We start from the raw sequence: 23644 nt of genomic DNA on the forward strand, positions 1-23644 counted from the left end.
ACAGCTGCTAAAAGGACTTCGGGATATGCCCAGTGGCCTTCTAAACTCAATGAGGAAGCATACACCCTCTTTCATCTGTGAATGGACTGTAATTTTTTTAAATAGGAAAATTTTGTGCCTATATAAAGGAAACTAGATTGTTACTAGCACATCTTAAAAGACCTTTGGTGCATAACAAGTGAACACTTTTAAATCATTAGATTATTTAGCTACTTTTTACAACTAGTAAATGGTTAAATGCTTTCATACACTAAAGAGTGTTATGACCTTGATAAGTAAATGCCTATTAGAAGATTTAAATTTCACCATAGAAATCCAAACCATGCAGTTAGCTCTCAGACTTGTGATAAGCCCATGCATCAGGTTTATGTTATGATCCCAAGCAAAGTGGAAAAATGTTGCAACCAAACAAAATTATTCTTCATGGCTGTTAATCCTATTGTCTTGAGAATGCTGTACAATGCAGACTCTTTACCCTTTGTCACAGATACTTAGGCTGCTAGTGTTTCAAAACAAGAACCAAAAGATTTGCAATGAATTAACTTTCAGAGATGATATTTTATCCAACATATTTATTTTGCACATTTTTGCTGCCTCATTAAATGGCTTCAACCAATTACAAGAAAGAATTAATACTGGTCTTTGTAGAAATATAAAAGTAAGAGGATGTGCAACTTTTGCACACATATTTTCTCATTCTAGTTCTCTTAATTTCTATTATTTGGCTTTTAAAAAATAATCATTGTCCAGAAAATACTGTCAGAAGAGCCTTAGCTTGAAGCTCTGGTTACAACCAATCAGCAGTCACAGCTGAAACTTTTATGGCTATAGTTCAACTGTAAGGCAATGCTAATACATCATCATATCAGACAACAGTGAAATAACACGGCACGTTTTCATTACAGCAAAATCCACTGTGTTTCACTTTCAAAACAAAATAATCTCATTGGTGGCTCCTGATATGATACCGAATGAGGACATTTTTCAAGAACCCAAGAATTCTAAGAGTCATTAAACACTACCCTGTCCTTCTTAGTGCAGTGCCCCAAGTCTCAGCTTTGAATCATTTACAAAAGGATTAAGATTTCCTTTTACAGTACAAGTTTCCTTGAAAATTTCACTCATTCTGAAGTAATTGTTAAGTGTAAATATCTTATTCTTCTCAGAACGAGATGTAATGAGCAAATTGCGAGGTCCTCAAAACCTGTGGCAACTTTCCCTGCAAAGCATCATAGGTAAGAAGTATATCATACAGGAGAGAGAATACATATGATATATGAAAGCAGCTCCCTGTTGCAGATAAGACCCAAGATAAATAGAAAAATCAGAGGGTGAGTTTGAGAAACAAAATCTCTGTGTTTACTTTTTGGCTGAGTGAGGTGCTCCTTTTCAAGGAGTTAATAGGATGACAGCAATTGGTTTGAATGAGCCATCTCATAAGACTTTGAGTCCACGATGAAACAAAACAAAACATTCCTTGATGCCTGTATGGCTTTGAACTACAACTGCTTCTGTTTTCCAAATCCACTAATGTAACTCTTCCTCCATCACACCACAAGGGACATCCTTGTTGGGAACTCATTCTGAGAAAAACAGAGAGTAAAAAAAGAAATTGTGAAACATTAAGCTGCATAAGCCTTAACATGAAAATGAGACATAGAGTCAACTTGGAATATAATAGAAGTGGACATTTCACACCTGCTAGTGTTGTCAGGCTAAGAGGGTATTAAGGAATCTATTTCAGATCAAACAGCTAACTAACCTGAACAGTTGCATTTGTCCTGTCTTTCTCTTTTACCTGTCTTTCCACTAATCCCACAACCACAACATTAAGGATCAGTTCATATAAACCTTCTGAAAATCTGTCTGGAGACACCTTGGCTTTATTCAAGGTACAATATCTGCCCATGATAACTGTTCATTTGAGGTACTCATCAAGCACAAGGACTGCCGTTTTACAATTCACAATTCAATACCCTTCAGAAGTCTTTCTATAGAAAAACAGCTGAAATGTCCCTATTAACTACCTGGAAGACAGGATTATCAGACAGCCTACACAAAAACTAACAAATCCTACCACAATTGCAAGAATATGAGCTGGTACTAAGCCTCAGGATGAAATCCAGTAGTAAGTTACAACTAGACTAACCAAACTGAATTAATGGAATTTACAGACTCACCAAAGCCCCATTGATTCAATTAACCTACTCTACTTATGACTGACTACTGGATTCCAGCAACAGAATGTCATGTGTTCTATTAAGCATTTTAGAAAGCTTATGAAGACAATGCACAGTTCACATGCCACAAGAGCTTCACACCTGAGAAATCAAACTAGCAAACTAGCAGATCAAACTAGTAAATCCTGTGCTTACCTTTGGGTAACCAATCACCAAAAAAGACAAGTTAATTTGCAAGACAGCTTGTACTATGACAGATATATTTCAAATAATGTACTTAAGGGACAAAATTTTGTCTCATAGTTACACTTGTGCAAAGCAAACAGCGTAACTTACAATGGCTTCTTGCCGCTAATTAAGGAAATTCGGCTTGGATTTTGTTAAATTCAGATTATATTGCTGCCTTCTTATTTATCCATTACTAACTTGGGGCACTTTTGTTTATACTTGTTAGTGATAGGATGAGTCTTGGAAAATGCACATTCCAGTTCCCACGCAGCCATGAAACTCAGTAGGTGACTTTGGGCCAGGCAATCTCTCTAATCTTGACCTGTCTCACAGGGTTGCTTCAAAGATGGATTGGGGAAGAACAGCAATGTATACTGCCTTCAGCTCACTAGAGAAAACATTGAAAATAAATGAATTTTTTTAAAAAAAACCTGTAATATTATGCTTTCAATGTCCCTTCTGTATGAAAGAATATACAATGGTGTCCCGCATGACGATGATAATCTGTTCCATAGAAATCGCTGTTTAGCAAAATTATCGTCATGTGAAATCTGTTTTCCCATTGGAATGCATTGAAACCCGTTTAATGCGTTCTAATGAGGAAAATACCTTGTCGTCCTGCGAAGATCACTCATAGGGAAGCCATTTTGCAAGCGCCGATCAGCTGTTATATTGGCTGTCCTGCGAAGCATGGGTCCCGAAAACACAGGGAAGCCATTTTGCAGAGCCACCAATCAGCTATAAAAATCGTCGTCTTGCAAACAAACAGTCCACGAAGCACGGACCAAATCATCGTCCAGCAAAAATCCCCCATTGGAATGACTGTTTTGCAAATCGCTATAGCGATCGCAAAACCTCATCGTCATGCTGATTCGTCATTTTATGAGGTCATTGTCTAGCGAGGTACCACTGTAGCTTTTTCTCCAAAAGCTAAACAAAAATTTCTGTAAGCAGTTCCATATGCATTTCAGCTTACCCTGCAAAATGCTTACAGTTGTTGCATGCATATCAAAACTAGAGTACAAAATGTTTACTAAGAGGCAGGCAACCCAGACACCCTGTCTGACAACCCCTGTAAAACTCATATGGATTAGGAGAGTCAAACACGTCCTTACTGTCTTCTTGGGCTCTTTTTTCCTCTTCTTATCAGAGGCACTGAGGTTAGATTGTTCTCTGCTTCTGTATGAAGAGCCCCGGTTCAGTTCCATCTCGCTGTAGGGTGGCAGAGTGTCCTCTCCTTCCTCTTGTTGTGGAGGTTGCTGCTGTTGCTGCGGCTGCTGCTGTCCCCTTTGGTAAGTAGATGGTGGCGACCAAGCATAGTATGTTCCTCCTCTTTGACTAGATTGTGAGCTAAGTTTCGAAGGTGTCTCATTGTGTTCACCACCCTCATCATAGCTTCGCGATTTCCTCTCTAGAGCACTAGTGAGGTAGGAGTGATCATGTTTCTGACTCCCTCCAGGTGTTCGACACACTAGTCTAGGTAAGTGTTTCTCTTCCTGGGTATGTCTTCTGGATGGGCTATATGCCCAACCTTGACCTGAATCTGTCAATGGCTCACGGTTTCCTCCTCTACGTTTGCTGTAGTAATTATCTGAGTCGCCTGGGTGCTGTACAGACCCTCCATGGGTTCCTCGTGACCCTGATCTCTCAAAACGTCTGGATTCCTGTCTCCCTCCCGTGTGACGAGCATGTTGACTATAGGACTCTGCAAAGGCTGCAAGTTCATCCATAGAGACAGCTGGCATCCCTAATGAGAAACTCTTCCTTGAAAGCATTTCTGACTTTGATCTCTGCTGGCTGTAGGAGAGAGAAAAGGAAAGATTTATATTTTTGTTTAAAAGCAAGAACGTCCTGCAACAGTCTCTAGGCAAGCACCTGAATGATATATTTAATCTTTAAAAAAAAAAAACAACCTCTGATATATGAATGTGGGATATTGCTGCTGTGTCCACTTTTCAAAACACAAGGAGATGTTCTGATATTGCATTGCAATATCATGCCTGCATTGCCAAGCTTTACATGGCAAAGACCAGCCTGAAAGTTGACAACTCCAATGTCAGCAGTGATCTACTGGATCCCCTCTTGTGCTCACTATTATTCACAAAGCGAAATGAAGTGACAGAAAATACCAGAACCTGACTCTTTTTTAAAATCAGTGAACCACATCTGACTGAAACACAAAGCAGTTTTCATGGTTGTTAAGTAATGAACTCCCCCCCCCTCTCTCTGTGTGTGTGGTTTCTCTGTCTCTTCATGCCCCTTCTCCCACAACCCATAACTCCACTCTCTCTTCCCTACCCCAAATCCACTCCCTCTTACCATTATCCCTCCTTCCCATACCTGTGGCTCCTTTTTCTCTCTCTCTGGGTCCTCTTCTCTTCTATCCATGGAGCCTCTCTTTTTCTCTCTGTGGCTCCCACTTGCTCTCTCTTACTCTCCTCTGTACAGCCCCTGCCCCCTTTGTAGCTTTGGCTCACCTCTCTCATTCTCCTCTGTGGGTCTTTTTTGTGTGTGTTTATTTGTTCAAAGACACTTATTCCTATGGTAAGCCTGAACTTCCCTCTAAGCTGTGCAGTTCCTGATTGGGGCTGCGCAGCTAAGCCAGAGTTGCTTTTGCTTTTGGTTGCAGTGAGAATCCAGTGTGCATGCTAGCTGAAAATTAGAGGGAACATTGCTGAAGTCCCAATCTACCTTCTAGCCCAGAAAAAAGTCAAATTAAACTCAGTGAGACACACTAGTTTCCTACAGTACTGGGAAGAGATACTGGGAAATGGCACAGTGATCACATGCAGCTGGAACAAACATCTTTAAGGTTTCCTTTCTCCTAAACAAAATAGGATGGATCAACTTCACATTTTTAAGAAGCACATAGCAGGAATCCCTTCCTTTTCAGAAAGTAGTGGCAAACATTTGAAAAATAACTACCAAATTCACTATGAGCCATGAAAATTGGTAGCAAAAAAAAGATCATAGGTGTGGGTGGGAAGGCTTTTTTAAAAACAGAAATAAGAACTTGTGAAATACTTGTCCAGCATTCTTCCAATTTGGCACATAGCCCATACTGTCTACAACTCTACAGACTGACAGTCCCAGTTCTAGAATTCAGGAAAAAAATATCCGGTATAGGGTATTCATTTGATATAGTCTATTCTGAATGACAGTGGCTCTTCAAGGCCTCAGGAAACTCTTTTATCATCTTTGGAGAGTCTGGGGATGTAACCTGAAGCCTTTTGCACACAAAACATAGAAGTTTTCCCTGCATCTCAGACTTCTCCAAATGGTCTAAAACAGCAAGGGTGATCCAAAGGCTACTGTGTCATATACTGACCATAATACAAATCGTAAAACAGCCGTAGTTCTATTGAGCTGATATTGGACAGCCCTCTATCTAAGAGCATAATGACTGAAATTAGGGAAATGTGTTTATTAATTGGGATGTAGGTTTTACAGGAGAAGAACTGGATGCTTTAGGCAACACTATCTGACTTATTCAATCACTCAATAACACACATTTTCCCTTAGTAAGCACATATAGTGTCTTATATTTGAGTACTAGAATTTATCAATGTTTGGCTTAAAAGAGGGGTCTCAAACTTGATTTACCTGGGGGCCGCTGGAGGCAGAGTCTGGGTGAGGCTGGGCCGCATCAGATTTTCCGCCAAGCGGAGCAAGAGCCCAAGGAAGCTGCCCAGGAGTTTCCTTAGCCTGGCTGGGGTTCCAAGGAGGAGGAGGAGGGGCGCATGAGCCCTCATCGCCAGCCACGACCCCCTCCGGCTTCACCACTACCACCAGCAGGATGAAGAAGCAGAGAAGGGATGGAGCGCTGGTGACTGCCTAGCAGGGGGGAGGAAGCACCACCAGGCACGGAGGCGGCTGCTGGCTGGGCTGGTGCTGGGGGTGCCGAGAGAGAAAGAGAGCCAGAAAGCTGCTTCCGTGGAAGAGGCAGTGGCAGCTGCTGTTGGTGGCTTGGAGGCGCTCTTTGAGGACGGGCCAGGAGCGAGATCCGCTCTCAGGCATCGCTCGGCGGTGGCTCGGGGAAAAGGGCCAGCAGCGCAGAAAGGTGGGCTGGCTGGCAGGCTGCAATTCTGGATGGAGGATGCAAGAGGTACAGTCTTGGGAGACAAGCGGCGAGCAAAGCGAGGTTTTTTTTTAACTCTTGACAGCAGAGGATACATGGGCACTTCAGGGGGGCAGGCAAGGCAGGGGCCACAAACTATCGTCCGGTGGGCCACAAATGGCCCCTGGGCTGCATGTTTGAGACCCCTGGCTTAAAACAGTAACTTACAGGCATTCATATTCTCCATTTAGTCAGTCTACTGTGACTGACTGCAATACAACAGCCCCTACCAACAGTTGATAAATGCAGACATACTGTATACAGTTGTTGTAGGTTTTTTGGGCTGTTTGGACATATTCTAGAGGTTTTTATTACTAATGGTTCACCAGTCTCCGTGGCTGGCATCATCAGTCTTTGTGGCCTGACTATCTCTTACACTACATCAGAACACAGACAGAGTTCTAACTCCTGTCCTCTGAAGATGCTGACCACAGAGACTGGCGAAATGTTAGGAAGCAAAACTTCCAGAACATGGCCAAACAGCCCGCAAAACCTACAACAACCATTGGATCCTGGCCATGAAAGCCTTCGAGAATACATACTGTACAGTGGTGCCCCGCAAGACTATGTTAATTCATTCCGCGAAAATCGGTGTTTTACAAAAACATCACTTTGCAAAACGCAGTTCCCCACTGGAATGCACTGAAATCCATTTAATGCGTTCCAATGGGGAAAAATTGTCGTTTTGCGAAAATCGCCCATAGGAAAACCGTTTTGCAAAGCGCAGATCAGCTGTCAAAATCGCTGTCTTGCAAAAAATGGTCCCAAAAACACCTGTTTTGCGAGTCACGGCCAGTTGTCAAAATCATCATCCTGCGAAAAACAGTCCCAAAAAAATATCGTCTTGCGAAGCACGGACTGAAACATAATCCAGCAAAAATCGCCCATAGGAAACACCGTTTTGCGAAGCGCTATAGCGATCCCAAAAACTCATCGTCTAGCGAATAAACCGTTTTGCAGGGCACCGTTGTATATAGTGTGGAAACATTCCATTCCATATCTTTGTAATAACAACAGAAACTAACTTGATAAAAGAAAAGCAGCATCTGATTCACACCATCCAGAGGCCAGAGTGGTGTGGTTTCCTAAACAGAAATTGAAGTCTGTGTTTATTTCTTTCTCTTCTCAGCAATAAAGGCTGTGATGACAATATTATGTTTGTGCCAGTACTGTAAATACAGGTAAGCACATCATCAAGGACCAAAAAATATTCTTGCTGTGTGTAGATGGAATAGGCTAGTTTGCTGCTGCTTGATATGCATAGTAGCCAAACAAAAGTTCAAAAGTGAAGCATATATAAAATCCCAGAGGGCTATCTATCCCTCTGGTAAAACACAGCCACTTAACTTCAGTTCTTCTATTGTACAATAAAGGTACCAACAACTTAACTTACTTTAATATTGAAATGTGCAGTGTGTATACCATACCCAGTGTGGTGTAGTTGCTACAGTAAACTCAGGAGTCCTGAGTTCAAATCCCTGCTCAGCCAAGGAAACTCACTGGGGGAGTGGAACTGGTAAAGCTACTCCTTAAATATCTAATTTACCTTGTAAGCCCTATAAGGGTCAAAATACTGTAAGTCAATTCTGACTTGATGGCACATAACAAGTGGCATATAAGGGTAGCCCAACACAACCATGTCTGGTTTTTGAACTGCTTGAAAAACCAGTCTTGATAAACAAGGGAAACCACTGCTGACCACGATCTGAATTACCTAAGAGATTTACACAAAATAAACGCTTTTTCAGCCTCTTAATCTCTTCCTCACCAAGAAAGCAAAAGTGTTGGAAAGACACTCATCTTTCTTGTTCCACCACTTTACCTCCAAAGCATTTCACTCACCTGAACTTGAAACTGCCTCTTTCTTCTCTATAATCAGAACATGTCTGTGGCCTGGACATGCCACCGCCACTGACAACTCCAGCCCAATATTCTGCATCACCATCCATGTCCCCTGAAGGAGGAAGCGGCTTCCTGCGCACCTGCCGGTAAGGTTGGCGGAAGCTGCCATTTTCATCGTGGAGGGAACTGAGCTCTGAGATAGTGTTGTTATCTGGAAGAGAAAAAGGAATTTGAAAGCAAGACATTTTGGTGACGATGAAAATTGCTTACTGTAAAAGGCTTTAATGAAAATAGATAAGATATACTCACAGACAGTTGTAGAACGTATTTTAAATCACATTAAGAAGTTTGCCATGAAATACTAAATACTGCATTAAGAGATTTTCTAATTGCAGTCTTCTCTCTGGAGGGATTTTATCTGAATATTTTCTTTTACTAAAATAAGCACTGTTCTACAAAAGAAATTATGAACACTATAAAAATCATGGTGCACTTCATCCCTGTTCATTCAGATACTGATCTAGATAATCTAGGTGGAACTCCTATAAATTCCTTTTGTGTAATAAGAATGGGTCTTATATAAAATACATGGCTGATCAGAAATCATGCTGACAACACCACCACTACCACCTTCTCTTTAGATATGTAGACAAGGTTGAAAACTGTCAAATTAGAGTAACCAATTGTTGTGCATTTTGGTCAATGGAATTATATGGATTGATTAACACGAATTTTCAAAAATTCAAAAAGCAGTATTTAAAGAATCACACAATCAATTCCATGTGCCCCAATAAGACTTTAAAATATATTCACAAAGGGTTTCATGGTTGGGATCTAATAGTTGTTGTGGGTTTTTCGGGCTCTTTGGCCATGTTATGAAGGTTGTTCTTCCTAACGTTTCGCCAGACTTTAAACTCTTTTTGATCAAACAGCTGTCATTCTTGCGCACAGCAAACCATTTTTGAATCATTTGAAAGGAATCTGTAACATTATAGTTTGCAATTCAAAAAGAAAAAATGCCACAGAACATGCATAAGCCCATGGCTAGACCTAACAACAACTCTTTGAATTGTTGTTGTTTAGTCATTAAGTCATGTTTGACTCTTCATTTATTCATTTATTCATTTTATATCCCGCCTATCTAGTCGGTTAAGACCACTCTAGGCAGCTTACAACATAAAAATACACAATGAAAATATATATAAAACAGTTTTTACATAATAAAAACATGTCAACAAAATAGGGGCAAACAATAGGGGGGGGAGGAAAAAAGGGGGACATCAGGAATTAACTGAGGGGAAGGCCTGCCGAAACATCCATGTTTTTAGCTGATTTTTAAAGATACCCACTGACAGGGTCATACGAATCTCAGGAGGAAGGTTATTCCAGAGGCGAGGACCCTATGGACCAGAGCACGCCATGCCCTCCTCTCTTCCACTGCCTCCCAGAGTCTGGCCAAATTCATATTGGTCGTTTCGATAACACTGACCAAACAGTTCATCCTCTGACGTCCCCTTCTCTTTCCTTCACACTTTCCTAACATCAGGGTTTTTTCAAGGGAGTCTTCTCTTCTCATGAGATGGCCAAGGTATTGGAGCCTCAACTTCAGGATCTGTCCTTCCAGTGAGCACTCAGGGTTGATTTCCTTCAGAATGGATAGGTTTGTTCTCCTTGCAGTCCAGGGGACTCTCAAGAGACTCCTCCAGCACCACAATTCAAAAGCATCAATTCTTCGGCGGTCAGCCTTCTTTATGGTCCAGCTCTCACTTCTATACATCGCTACTGGAAAAAAACCGTAGCTTTGACTATGCGGACCTTTGTCGGCAAGGTGATGTCTCTGCTTTTTAAGATGTTGTTGAGGTTTGTCATCGCTTTCCTCCCAAGAAGCAGGCGTCTTTTAATTTCGTGGCTGCTGTCACCATCTGCAGTGATCATCGAGCCCAAAAAGGTAAAATCTGTCACTGCCTCCAGATCCCCTTCTATTTCCCAGGAGGTGATGGGACCAGTGGCCATGATCTTAGTTTTTTTTTTTTTGCTGAGCTACAGAACATTTTTTGTGCCCTCCTCTTTCACCCTCATTAAGAGTTTCTTTAATTCCTCGCACTTTCTGCCATCAGAGAGGTATAATCTGCATATCTGAGGTTGTTGATATTTCTTCCAGCAATCTTAATTCTGGTTTGGGATTCCTCCAGTCCTGACTTTCGCATGATGTATTCTGCATATACAGTAAGTTGAATAAGCTGGGCAACAATATACAGCCTTGTCGTACTCCTTTCCCAATTTTCAACCAATCAGTTGTTCCATGTCCTGTTCTAACTGTTGCTTCCTCTCCCACATATAGATTTCTCAGGAGATAGATAAGGTGGTCAGGCTCTCCCATTTCTTTAAGAACTTGTTGTGGTCCACACTGTCAAAAGCTTTTGCGTAGTCAATGAAGCAGAAGTAGATGTTTTTCTGGAACTCTCTGGCTTTCTCCATAATCCAGCGCATGTTAGCAATTTGGTCTCTAGTTCCTCTGCCCCTTCGAAATCCAGTTTGTACTTCTGAGAGTTCTCGGTCCACATACTGTTGAAGCCTATCTTGTAGGATTTTGAGCATAACCTTGCTAGCATCTGAAATGCCATCACCTCCACTGACCTTGTTGTTAGCCATGCTTTCTAAAGCCCACTTGACTTCACTCTCCAGGATGTCTGGCTCAAGCTCAGCAACCACACTATCTGGATTGTCCAGGATGTCCAGATCTTTCTGGTATAATTCCTCTGTGTATTCTTCCCATGTCTTCCTGATCTCTTCTGCTTCTGTGACGTCCCTACCATTTCTGTCCTTTATCATGTCCATCTTTGCACAAAATGTTCCTTTAATATCTCCAATTTTTTTTACCAGATCCCTGGTTTTCCCCTTTCTATTGTTTTCCTCTATTTCTTTGCACTGTTCATTTAAGAAGGTCCTCTTCTCTCTCCTTGCTATTCTTTGGAAATCTGCATTCAATTTTCTGTAACTTTCCCTATCTCCCTTGCATTTTATTTCCCTTCTCTTCTCTGCTGTTTGTAAGGCCTCGTTGGACAGCCACTTTGCTTTCTTGCATTTCCTTTTCCATGGGATAGTTTTTGTTGCTGCCTCCTGTACAATGTTACGAGCCTCCAGCCACAGTTCTTCAGGCACTCTCCACCAAATAGAGTTCCTTAAATCTGTTCTTCACTTCCACTATGTATTCATAAGGGATTTGGTTTAGATTATACCTGACTAGACCAGTGGTTTTTCCTACTTTCTTCAGTTTAAGCTTGAATTTTGCTATAAGAAGCTGATGATCAGAGCCACAGTCAGTTCCAGGTCTTGTTTTTGCTGACTGTATAGAGCTTCTCCATCTTTGACTGCAGAGAATATAATCAATCTCATTTCGCTACTGCCCATCTGGTGATGTCCATGTGTGGAGTCGCCTCTTGTGTTGTTGGAAAAGAGTGTTTGTGATGACCAGTTTGTTCTCTTGACAAAACTCTATTAGCCTTTCCCCTGCTTCATTTTGAACTCCAATGCCAAACTTACCTGCTGTTCCTTTTATCTCTTGGCTCCCTACTTTAGCATTCCAATCCTCTATAATGAGAAGAATATCCTTCTTTGTGTCAGTTCTTGAAGGTGTTATAAGTCTTCATAGAATTGGTCAACTTCAGCCTCTTCAGCATCGGTGGTTGGTGCATAAACGTGGATCACTGTGATGTTGAAAGGTCTGCCCTGGATTCATATTGAAATCATTCTATCATTTTTGAGATTGTATCCTAGTACAGCTTTTCCGACTCTTTTGTTGACTATGAGGGCTTCTCCATTTCTTCTTTGGGATTCTTGCCCACAATAGTAGATATGATAATCATCTGAACTGAATTCACCCTTTCCCGTCCATTTGATTTCACTGATGCCCAGGATGTCAATGTTTACTCTTGCCATCTCCTGTTTGACCACATCCAGCTTCCCAAGGTTCACAGATCTTACATTCCAGGTTCCTATGCAATATTTTTCTTTGCAGCATCGGACTTCCCTTTCACTTTCAGACGCATCTACAATTGAGTGTCCTTTCAGCTTTGGCCCAACTACTTCATTAGCTCTGGAGCTACTTGTACTCGTCCACCGCTCTTCCTCAGTAGCATATTGGACGCCTTCCGACCTGAGGGGCCCATCTTCCAGCCTCATATCTTTTAGCCTTTCGTCTCTGTTCATGGGGTTTTCTTGGCAAAGATGCTGGAGTGGCTTGCCAGTTCCTGCTTCAGATGGATTGCGTTTAGTCGGAACTCTCCACTATGACCTGTCCATCTTGGGTGTCCCTGCACGGCAAAGCCCATAGCTTCTCTGAATTACTCAAGCCCCTTCGTCACGACAAGGCAGCAATCCATGTAGGGGAACTCTTTGAATTATGAACAACCAAATGGGAATACAAAATTGATGTAAGCTTGAATTACTGTTTTACACATTGTTTGTCATAGGTACTCTTATATGGTACAATTATAAAATATGGGTAACGAGCCCACAGTGTATGAAAACTATGTGCCCTCGCCATCATTTCATTTCAAGTGGAAGACAGACCAGGTTTGTGTGATGAACCAAAAGCAGCTTTACAGAATGAATTGATCTTTCCCTCCCATCACCCCTACTGTCAATGCCACAGCCTGCAGTGGCATCTGGATTCTTGGCATTCCAATCTGGAGGAAGCCTTTTTATAGTATTTCTTGTGGGTGGAAATGGCAGCATGTTCAGTGATGACTGTTTTAGAACACCATGTAATTTGTTAGTTTTTCTCAGAGCTGTGATTAAAGTCATTCCTTGAGTCTGTCGATCAGCTAAATGAGGCAGCTTGCGCGTCTATGACTGCCAAGACCTACTGGCATTTATGGACTGACTCAATTGAATATGTGCACTAAAAACAGAAGGCAACAATTATTATCTTTTTGAATAAAATTCTGCATTTACTGAATCTGAAAGAGCTAGTTGAGTCAGTGACTTGGACCACTTCAGTCTGTAGAGCTGTATTTTGTGTCTTCTTCTACTAGAAATGATGGATGTGCATAGGGATGCATGAGAGCAGAGAGCCTTCTGTGTAAGTGTACTTGCTGTGTGTTCATTTACATGTTTTCCTTTCCTATACTGATCTTGAAAGAAAACAGTTTTGTATTTTTGCTCAGATTTCTCAATCACTGATACTAACACTAACTTCCTTTTTGGACTTTCCTCCCCATCTGTCATTCCTTATTGTCAGCGACCCAGTCCTGAAGGAAAATACATAAACATGTGTGCCTCTACTGCAGGTATCACAATAGTGAAAAGAGACGATATTTGGTCATCAGCATTCACAAAAAGAGATCCCTTTTCACATTTGTACTCTTATAAATGCAACACAGAAGTATTCTTGCTACTGAGTTTGAGTTCCTTTCCGGCAGAATTTTGACTGGTACTTCTACTTTTTTGGTAAATTCCTACTGAACATTTCTGAAAATAAGAGCACATACTCTGGAAAGATGGAATGTGTGTGTCTCATTATGCACCAGACTTTGCATCAATCTTAACAGAAATTTCCCTGACATCCACAATATGTTTCTCTTGACTTTTTTGTTCCTCCCAAACAAGTTGGTTTTTTTTTTTTTTTTTTTTTTTTTTTTTTTTTTTTTTGGTATTACAGTACTTTTTATCAGAGGTAAAGTTTAGTAGCATGGCACTTCCAGTGATATAACTGATACAGGTAACCTTGATATGAAAATTTCAGAAAAAATCTTTAGAGGAAACTTTAGAGGAAACTTTGTAATTAGGAACCTTCCCATGAAAGAATGTGAGTGACTAAGGACCCACATTTCTGTTATACCACCTCTCTGACCAAGGAAAAGAAACAGACTTGCCAGCACTACGTCGTCGTTGTTTAGTCGTTTAGTCATGTCTGACTCTTCGTGACCCCATGGACCAGAGCACGCCAGGCCCTCCTATCTTCCACTGCTTCCCGTAGCTGTGTCAATTTCATGTTGGTAGCTTCAATGACACTGTCCAGCCATCTCATCCTCTGTCGTCCCCTTCTCCTCTTGCCGTCACACTTTCCTAACATCAAGGTCTTTTCCAAGGAGTCTTCTCTTCTCATGAGATGGCCAAAGTACTGGAGCCTCAGCTTCAGGATCTGTCCTTCCAGTGAGCACTCAGGGTTGATTTCCTTTAAAATTGATAGGTTTGTTTTCCTTTCTCCATAATCCAGCGCATGTTTGCAATTTGACCTCTAGTTCCTCTGCCCCTTCGAAATCCAGCTTGTACTTCTGGGAGTTCTCGGTCCACATACTGCTGAAGCCTTCCTTGTAGGATTTTGAGCTTAACCTTGCTAGCGTGTGAAATGAGTGCAATTGTATGGTAAGTTGGAGCATTCTTTGGCACTGCCCTTCTTTGGGATTGGGATGTAGACTGATCTTTTCCAGTCCTTTGGCCACTGTTGAGTTTTCCAAACTTGCTATCATATTGAATGTAGCACCTTAACAGCATCATCTTTTAAGATTTTAAATAGTTCAACTGGAATGTCATCACCTCCACTGGCCTTGTTGTTAGCCAGGCTTTCTAAGGCCCACTTGACTTCACTCTCCAGGATGTCTGGCTCAAGGTCAGCAACCACACTCTCTGGGTTGTCCAGGATATCCAAATCTTTCTGATATAATTCCTCTGTGTATTCTTGCCACCTCTTCTTGATATCTTCTGCTTCTGTTAGGTCCCTCCCATTTTTGTCCTTTATCATGTTCATCTTTGCACAAAATGTCCCCCTAATATCTCCAGTTTTCCTGAACAGATCTCTGGTTTCCCCCTTTCTATTGTTTTCCTCTATTTCTTTGCACTGTTCATTTAAGAAGGCCCTCTTCTCTCTCCTTGCTATTCTTTGGAAATCTGCATTCAATTTTCTGTAACTCTCCATATCTCCCTTGCATTTTGTTTCCCTTCTCCTCTCTGCTATTTCTAAGGCACTTAGACAGCCACTTTGCTTTCTTGCATTTCCTTTTCTTTGGGATGGTTTTTGTTGCTGCCTCCTGAACAATGTTACGAGCCTCTATCCAAAGTTCTTCAGGCACTCTGTCCACCAAATCAAGTTCCTTAAATCTGTTCTTTACTTCCACTATGTATTCATAAGGGATTTGGTTTAGCTTATACCTGACTAGACCAGTGGTTTTTCCTACTCTCTTCAGTTTAAGCTTGAATTTTGCTATGAGAAGCTGATGATCAGAGCCACAGTCAGCTCCAGGTCTTGTTTTTGCTGACTGTATAGAGCTTCTCCATCTTTGGCATCAGAGAATATAATCAATCTGATTTTGATATTGCCCATCTGGTGATTTCCATGTATAGAGTCGCCTCTTGTGTTGTTGGAAAACAGTGTTTGTGATGACCAGCTTGTTCTCTTGATAAAACTCTATTAGCCTTTGTGCCAGCACTACAATGCTCTCTAACTGCTAATTCGGAAATGCACGGTGAAAGGGGTCTCTGGAGTCTCTCAAGTTGGCTGCTGATTTATTCCTCCTCCTCTCTCACTTTGCATGGGGTTGTCTACACATCCGTTTTGGAGTGGGCTGGAGTGGACTAAACAGGGTTGCTAGGTTATAGCATTCAGTGCAGTCTTTGCATCCAAGTGGCATATGAACCTGAAGCAATTGGGGGGGGGGGGACTTTTTTGCTTTTCTCTCCAAAGAGCCACTCAAGAAAATCAGACACAAATCCTTCTTCTCTGTCTTCTACTTCATCTTTTTCTATTCCCCTTGTTCCTTTTAAAAAGCTAAGCTAAGCCACATAGAGGGATAGACAGACACACAAGGGGTGCACACATGTGCACAGGAAGGTTCAGCTTTCAGAATGTAGCCTCATCATGCTACCTTTGAAAATCCCACTCCTCTGATCCACTTGCCCTCTTTAAAAAGCCAAGCCAAGCCCCCCACCATTAGACAAGGGGATTCGGCTTTCCAAAGGAGAGTTCCCTGCATTGCCTTTGGAAATTTAAAAACTTCTGTAGACCTGAGAAAGTGTTTAATTTGCCTGTATCATGAAGCAGCTCTTATTAAGCCACTTCACAGTCTTAGCAAATTGAAAGAAGGCTTCCTTTAGTCCATTCCCAGCAATCACGAGACAAAACAGAACAGAACGATCCTGCTCACAACAACAAAGTAGAAGCCCCTTGACAGAGGTGCCAGAGAGGTGTGGGCAGAACCATTCTGGGGGCAGGCACTTCAGCAAATACATTGTATGATGACTATGTTTAAGAGGGCACCAGGCTGTCCCTTGAATGGTCCAAACAGTGGGCTAAATGTCCATCTAACGGCACTGGCTTTGGCTCTAAGGCAAAACATGCAACTCTCTTGCCAGTATGGCCTCATTGTGTGTGGCTGCCTGGACAGCTCTGCACTCATTGTCCTGCTCCCCCATTTGTGCTTTCAGTGTGTGCCTGTGGAAAAAGCAGAGCTGAATAGATTCTCCTCCTCAAACTCATGCATAGCCAGGAGAAAACTTGCATGCATGTGTATCTGTTTTCCAGAGATGCAAAAGAAAATAGGGGGGTGGGGGTGGCAGGGAAAGTGGAGATTGGTGGGAGTAAAATTTGAATGGGGAAATGACAAGATACACCAATAAGAATAATGCAGAGAATGAAAGAAGAAAAGAAGAAGTGGCATTTCTGGAAGAGCCCTACATATGCACCATATAGTCTATACTACTTCAGCTACCATTTTATAAAGGAAACATTTGAGCATCACAAGGAAATCTGCGTTCATGATCTACTATGTTTTAAATGCAGCCATGTTAAGTTTTACTAGAAACTGCTGAACAAACTGATTCCTCACATCTCTCCCGCATCCTCCTGGCTGGGTCAAACTGCGCCAGTTCTTTCTCAACATAGTATAGCACCTTCATAGAATCTCTGTCTTTGTCAGTCTGGATCCGGTAACCCTTGCGCACTGTTGAGAAAAGAAGCGAATAGTTAGCTTATTACTTTTTCCAAGAAATAAGATTTCAAATATCACATCTGGATGTCTCCACAATTTGCTTTATTATTTGTCTCGGAAACATCAGTACACATAGAAATGCACTGTATCCTTCAAGCAAGGATATGCGGCTTGCTCCTGACAGCTGCATCTTTTGTGTGCTGACTTAATAGTATAGGAGACATCCCCTCCCCTGAAAAGATATTCTATAGGATTTGATTCAGACAAAATTAGACTGTAGATTTCTGTGTTTGAGTTAACACTTTATTTTCCTCATACACTGAAATAAATGGGACCTTTCAAAAATGAAAGGCACACGAAGCTTAAATAAAGGTGAGTATCAGTATCCCACATTATGTTTAAAAAACTAGCCAATTTCACTACTTTTAAATTTTGCTGTTTGTTTTCCTGTTTCAAAAAAAGTTTCATTTGTTTCATTTTGTTTGAGCTGCAGGAATGTATTAGAAAAATAGTTCTTTACACAATTTTGTAGAAATGCAAACATTAGTATCAGAAGATTATGTCTGTAGTTTATGTGATCTCAAGTCCACTAAAAATGGCACTAAAATGACACTGACATCCACAGGATCTGTTCCTAAGTACACGTATTTTGCTAAAACAAGAATGGCAGCTTGCTCAAGTTGTTGAAATGGTATTTGATCACAAGAGAGAAACAAACCCACACTAATTAGGATTGTATGGAATGAAAGTCCACACTGACAATTTGACTCTTGTCATCTAAAGTTCAGGCACAGGATATAGCTTGCATAAAGTGCCGTGGGGCTGGTAAGAATATGGAGCCCTGATGGAGGACATTCAAACCTCTCCAAAGACTACACATAAATATGTGCAAGACATAGTTATAGGCAGAGTATAATTTCCATGCATCTGGCATCAACCATCAGTTGTTGGAAGAATGCAAAAAGGTTTCACATGCTGTGCTGATGCTCCACATGTATATGCCAAGCATTTGTTTTAAAATGTTAGATCCCTTATAAAATTGTAGTAAACATTTAGTTCCCAATGAAAAGACCTAACAATAAGCTAATGCAGGCATGTGCATGACAGATGTGGTTAATCTGTCACAACTAGAGATGGGGGTATTCGTATACAAATATGAATACCCCCGCACAGGTGAAGATAACGAGGGTTCGGCCCCATGGTGCCAGAAGGTCTACTCACCAATCCGCTGCTGCCACAAGCTCTGCACTCCCATCCTATCTCTCTGGAGCTCGCAATCAGCTAGTCACTCCTGACTGGAGGTGAGACAACAAGGCTCTCTGTCAGGTTGAAGAGTGGCCCACCAATCGCAAACTCCAGAGCGATAGGACGGGAGCAGCAGCGGATCAGTGAGTGGACCGTCCGGCACCATGGGGCGAACCCTTGTTATCTCCACCTTTGCGGGGGTATTCATATTTGTATACGAATATCCCCATCTCTAGTCACAAACCAGATGTTGCTGAACTAAAGCTTCTATCAGGTTAAATGAGACTAATAGGAACTGAAGTCCAACAGCACCTGGAAAGCCAAAAGGGCTCCATCTGCTTTAGATTCTTGGTATACAAGAGAAACAGGCAACATGTCACCTCCAAATGACTAAGCCCTAAAATATATATAGTGGTGCCTCGCTAGACAATTGCCTTGTGGGACGAAAAATCCCAAGACAATTGGTTTTTGCAATCACTATGGTGCCTTGCAAGACTTTTTTTCTATGACCGTGCTTTGCAAGATTTTTTTTTTAGACCGATGCTTCGTAAGATTTTTTTTTAGACCGATGCTTCACAAGCCTTTTTTTTTAAGACCGATGCATAGGGAACCTCGCAAAATGATTTTTTCACAAGACAACAATTTTCGCAGAACGAATTAAAATAGTCTTGTGAGGCACCACTATTCCTCCCAAATCCAGCCAAGCACAATTACTTGAATTAATTCCAAATGAAATCAGTGTTGCTTGCTTGTGGGTAAATATATTTAAGATCAGGCTGCAAAAGATAAAATTGCACAAAATGATAACTTGTGCTGAATTGTAGTTGATGTAGCAGCAAATATTTCTAAGTTATATTTCATTCCTTTTCTGTTTCTCTCATGTTCCTCATTTCCAGGATATTGTTGTTCTGACGAGATACTGTATATATTTTACAGTACACTCTTATGTTCATTTACTCAGAAGCATTTGAAAGTGCTTACTCTGTAAATACAACATGTGTGCAGCCTTAAAGAAAAAATAAGCAGTATACAATGATTAGCAAAGTTATGTGACTAATTCTGCCTTCTTTGTCCATAAGGTTTTCTACATAAATTTTGTGAAGCAATGTAAGGATATAACAAATACCAGGGATGTTGGCAAGTTTTTGGTACCAAGACTCAAGTCAAGTCCCAAGTCTGAGTTTCACTTCCCTATGAAAAACAAGCTTTTTCCCAGAAAAAAAAAGAGAGGGGTGTGTGGATGTCTGAGGCTGGTGAACCATCCATTTTTGTTTCCCATTGGCCTTCCCCCAAAAACTAAAAAAAGTTTTTAAATTAGTAAAGAAAATCTTGCTTCACTTATCTTTTAAACAGGTCCAGAATCCTCTTGTTTAACAGGTTGCAGACAGAAGGAAATTCCCCCTGCATTGTGTGTGAGAGTGAGACAGAAAGAAAGAGACTGAGGAAGGGATGCAGGCAAGCTGCTCTTAGCTGTTCTGTGGTTTGAGAGTGTGAGTGTTGCTAAGTTGTGTCTCCAAGTTATTGCATCATTTTGCAGACAGAGAGAGAGAGTATGTGTATCTTGCAGGAGTACAGCTCAAGAGGAAAAGAAGTCACCCACGTGTGTGCACACACACACACATTCTGCAAAATGATGCAAAAACTTGCAGACATAGCAAGAGTTTATTAGCAGCTCTGCCCACCCAGTCCTGGAGATGCAGCCTCTCTCTCACTGTCACATACACACAATGGAGCCTGGGCAAAGTGAAAGGGAGTCATGTGCGAACCAGAAGCAGCTTCTGCACGGCAATTTCTCTCTGCAGGGTTCCAGCTGGAAAACGGAACAATTTAAAAGATATGTGAAGCAAGATTTTTTAAAAAATAATAATAAAACAATAGGAACTCACTCAGAAAAAAAGTTGTGAGTTGAGTCCAAGTCATTTTTAAAACCCATGAGTCAAGTCCAAGCTGAGTCACTGGTGTGACTTAATTGCGACTCAACAGCGACTCACCCGACTTAAGTCTCCATCCCTGACAAATATTCATAATTTTTCTCCTTCTCAATAAAAAGGGTATCTTGAAACATTGAGACATCCTATTAAAAACTGTCAAGCACTGCAAGATTTTTTTGTTCTTGCACAACAAGGAAAAGACAAAGGCTTTTGTTGTTGAACAACAACTTTCGCAGAAAGCCTCTGTATTACATATTTAAAAACGTACATTATGCACAAAAATACAAGGGTTTTTTTTTGTACAAGATACAATTTTTCAATGCAAAATACAACCTTTGTGCACAAAAATATTTTTTAATGTCCAAGGGTATTAAAAGTGAATGCAATATTGTAATCCAGCCTGGTAGGGACAAATGTCAGTAAATGTTTTGTTCTCACCTCTGAAAAATAAGTGAAAATTTAGTGCTTATAGCAGTCTTTAAAAGCAAGCCCAATGCAAAAAGATGTGAAGTGACATATTTTTATAGAATCAATGTCAGTATGAAATGAGGCTCTAAGAACTACACTGTATGTTCTATATAGCAATTCCTGTGCGCTGACATTTAAAACCACACACACACACAATCATACACAAGAATCACCCTGTAGTCTAATTATGATTTTTTTTTCAATTAGATATAATTCTGCTTTAGGCTACCCACTGATTTCTCACTCCTAAATTATCTAATCTAAGTGCTTTGACAGTTCTCATTAGTTCATTTATTCATATTTTCTGAGAAGAACAACAGAAATGCACTGATTATTGAAGCCTAACTTTTCTGCAAAACCCTGAAAAGGTCACTACACTAGCACAAGGGTTCAAAAATATTATTGCCAGTGCATGGTCATTAATTACTTTTTCAGCAATATCATCTCAGTACTAAGCCATGGGAAAAGTCAAGCTTGTGCCTATTACTGAGAGATTTCTTCTTCAGAAATGCCATCTGGATTTTAACATCCCATTGTACAAGCATTTGATCCTAAAGCACTCAGCAGTTAACACTGGCAAAGTCTTCCAAGTTTTCTGTTAACAATGGGCAAAATGGTATGAAGCCTGATCCTAAACATGTCTACTTGAAAGTAAGGCCTATGGAGTCCAACAGGATTTACCTCTAAACAATATGCATATAACATCCAGCCTTAAGCCTTGAAGGCACAAGGTTTAGCTTTCTTAATCCACAGATAGTGCTCAATGAAAGCTCAGGAAGCTTAATCTAGCTTGTACTGGAAGAATACAGACATTTGCGTAGGTGTGCCGCCACCTCATTGAGCGCTGAACCAGTTTTAAAAAGGCACATTTCTTTTCTAAAATGGACTCAGTTGAAACCATTGTACGTGGAGACAAGTCACTGTCTGGCTTTTACTTTATATGAGTTGCAAATTCACAAACCTCATATAAGAGAAAATGCAAAACAATTGCAAAACATAAAATAAAAAATAAAGGACTATACAAATGTAAGAGAAAGCAAACTCAGGAAAAATACGGAAAACCAGCAATTCCCACACATTTTGAAAGCCCCCATGAGTACCAATTAACAGCTTCAAAATCCCAGTAGTCTATTCCCAAATGATGCACAAGGTATGAATCAAAGGGTCTAAAAATATCGCAGAGCAGTTTTTGTGATCTCTCTCTCTCTCTCTCTCTCTCTCTCTCTCTCTCCATGACTTCCCTAATCACAAAAAATTGCTCCAATCATTTCTGGTTGATGTGTTATATATTATTCACATGAGCTGGGAAGTGGAGGAGAAAATGTGTTCATCTACAATATGTATATCACCAAACTCAAAACAGAAGACCATTCAGTTGTTAAATATGCATATTAACCATAACAAAACGCCACAAGGTCATTATTGGCATGATACCCATTCCTGTGCCAGGAAAAAAAACACACATGTGGTGACCAGGGATTAGTATGGTAGGTCTATACAGCTGCAGTCCTATGGATGGGAGAGTAGCACAAAATCAAACCCTTCAACCTCTTGTTTAGAGTGTAGCATGAAAATAGGCTTTCATCCCATTCCAATGATTCTTCAAAAGGGAAAAAAGCAGCACAGCTGATTTCTCAACCTAAACTTGTGGGTATGATGATAGCTATGGATGCCATCCTACATTCTCTGGACAATTTTGTAATACACAGAACAACTGCTTATAGTAAATATTTAAAGAAGGATCAACTCTAAAAACAAGTACAGAAGCTTGCCTCTTCATTTTTTGGAACAGGTACCCTTCCTAATCTTGCAATGTGAATACACATAATCATATGTGAATACAGATCTACTTCCACTGAGAGATCTCCAGATGTTCTGGCAAGCAGACAGGCAAGATGCAGAAAGTTTCCAGATTACCACTTTGTCCTCCTGGATTGGATTCACTTGGTGCCAAAGGTGGAAGATGTGACTTTTCCATTAGGACCGCATGAGATGGGACTCCACCCACAGTGGGAATATAGTAAGGTCCAGGGATTGAGGTGACTGCTGGAGGATAGCCAGCCTTTGCAGCTTTCCCTGCTTCATACACTGGGAAAAAAGAATAACTATTAGACAGAGCTCTACAATTATCAAGTTGTAGCTTTCTAGCACCCTTTAAGATAGCGGGTGACTAACAAATGTAATGTGAACTATTTGTCTACCTTGATCTTTTAATTTGCATGACACTTAATTTGTTTGAATCTAGGAGAGGTCAGCACTGCCTTCGTTTTGGGCAGCTATCTTGTTTTATAAACAGATATGAATTTTGCAGTTCACTGGTAAAATTAAGTTGGGATCATAATAAGTCTTTAAAGCAGCTTTATTTGAATAAAACACCTAGAGGATTAATTTAATTTTTTTTAAAGAAGGCAGTAATTAAGACACAAACCACTAAATATTCAAAACCAGAGCCTAAATGGAATTTCAGGGGAATTGCCCAGCAACCTAATTAACAAAAACACTAATCATGTAAATATACTGTACTCTGTTTACCTTGTCATTTAAGCATCACTTTTAACAATGTTGGCAACCCCTAGTTGTAATAGCCCTGGAACTAGCTGGCTTGAGTCAGAATAGGATTTTGCGATTCACAACAATAGAAGACACACATTTGTGCTGACCATTTGTATGACTGATCTTTCCATAATCAAGCCACACTGATAGGAC

At 40.8% G+C, this 23644-nt stretch overlaps 1 protein-coding gene across 6 annotated transcripts in view; it reads right to left on the reverse strand.

The window, feature by feature from the left end:
- Positions 1 to 557: 557 nt before the first annotated feature.
- ILDR2 (immunoglobulin like domain containing receptor 2) overlaps positions 558 to 23644 on the reverse strand; it is an 86421-nt gene continuing 63334 nt past the window's right edge. For 5 of the 6 annotated variants that reach the window (XM_020810689.3, XM_020810679.3, XM_072993991.2 and 2 more), the window contains 5 exons: positions 22856 to 23026; positions 17193 to 17306; positions 8368 to 8578; positions 3524 to 4205; positions 558 to 1583 (listed from right to left, as the gene is read on the reverse strand). In XM_020810689.3, the coding sequence (XP_020666348.1) occupies positions 1548 to 1583; positions 3524 to 4205; positions 8368 to 8578; positions 17193 to 17306; positions 22856 to 23026 (1214 nt within the window). In that variant the 3' untranslated portion in view covers positions 558 to 1547. The remainder of the gene's footprint in view (positions 1584 to 3523; positions 4206 to 8367; positions 8579 to 17192; positions 17307 to 22855; positions 23027 to 23644) is intronic. The other variant, XM_020810698.3, reaches the window with a different exon arrangement.

This window comes from Pogona vitticeps, chromosome 3 (assembly GCF_051106095.1).
Source record: "Pogona vitticeps strain Pit_001003342236 chromosome 3, PviZW2.1, whole genome shotgun sequence".
NCBI classification, from domain to species: Eukaryota; Metazoa; Chordata; class Lepidosauria; order Squamata; family Agamidae; genus Pogona; species Pogona vitticeps.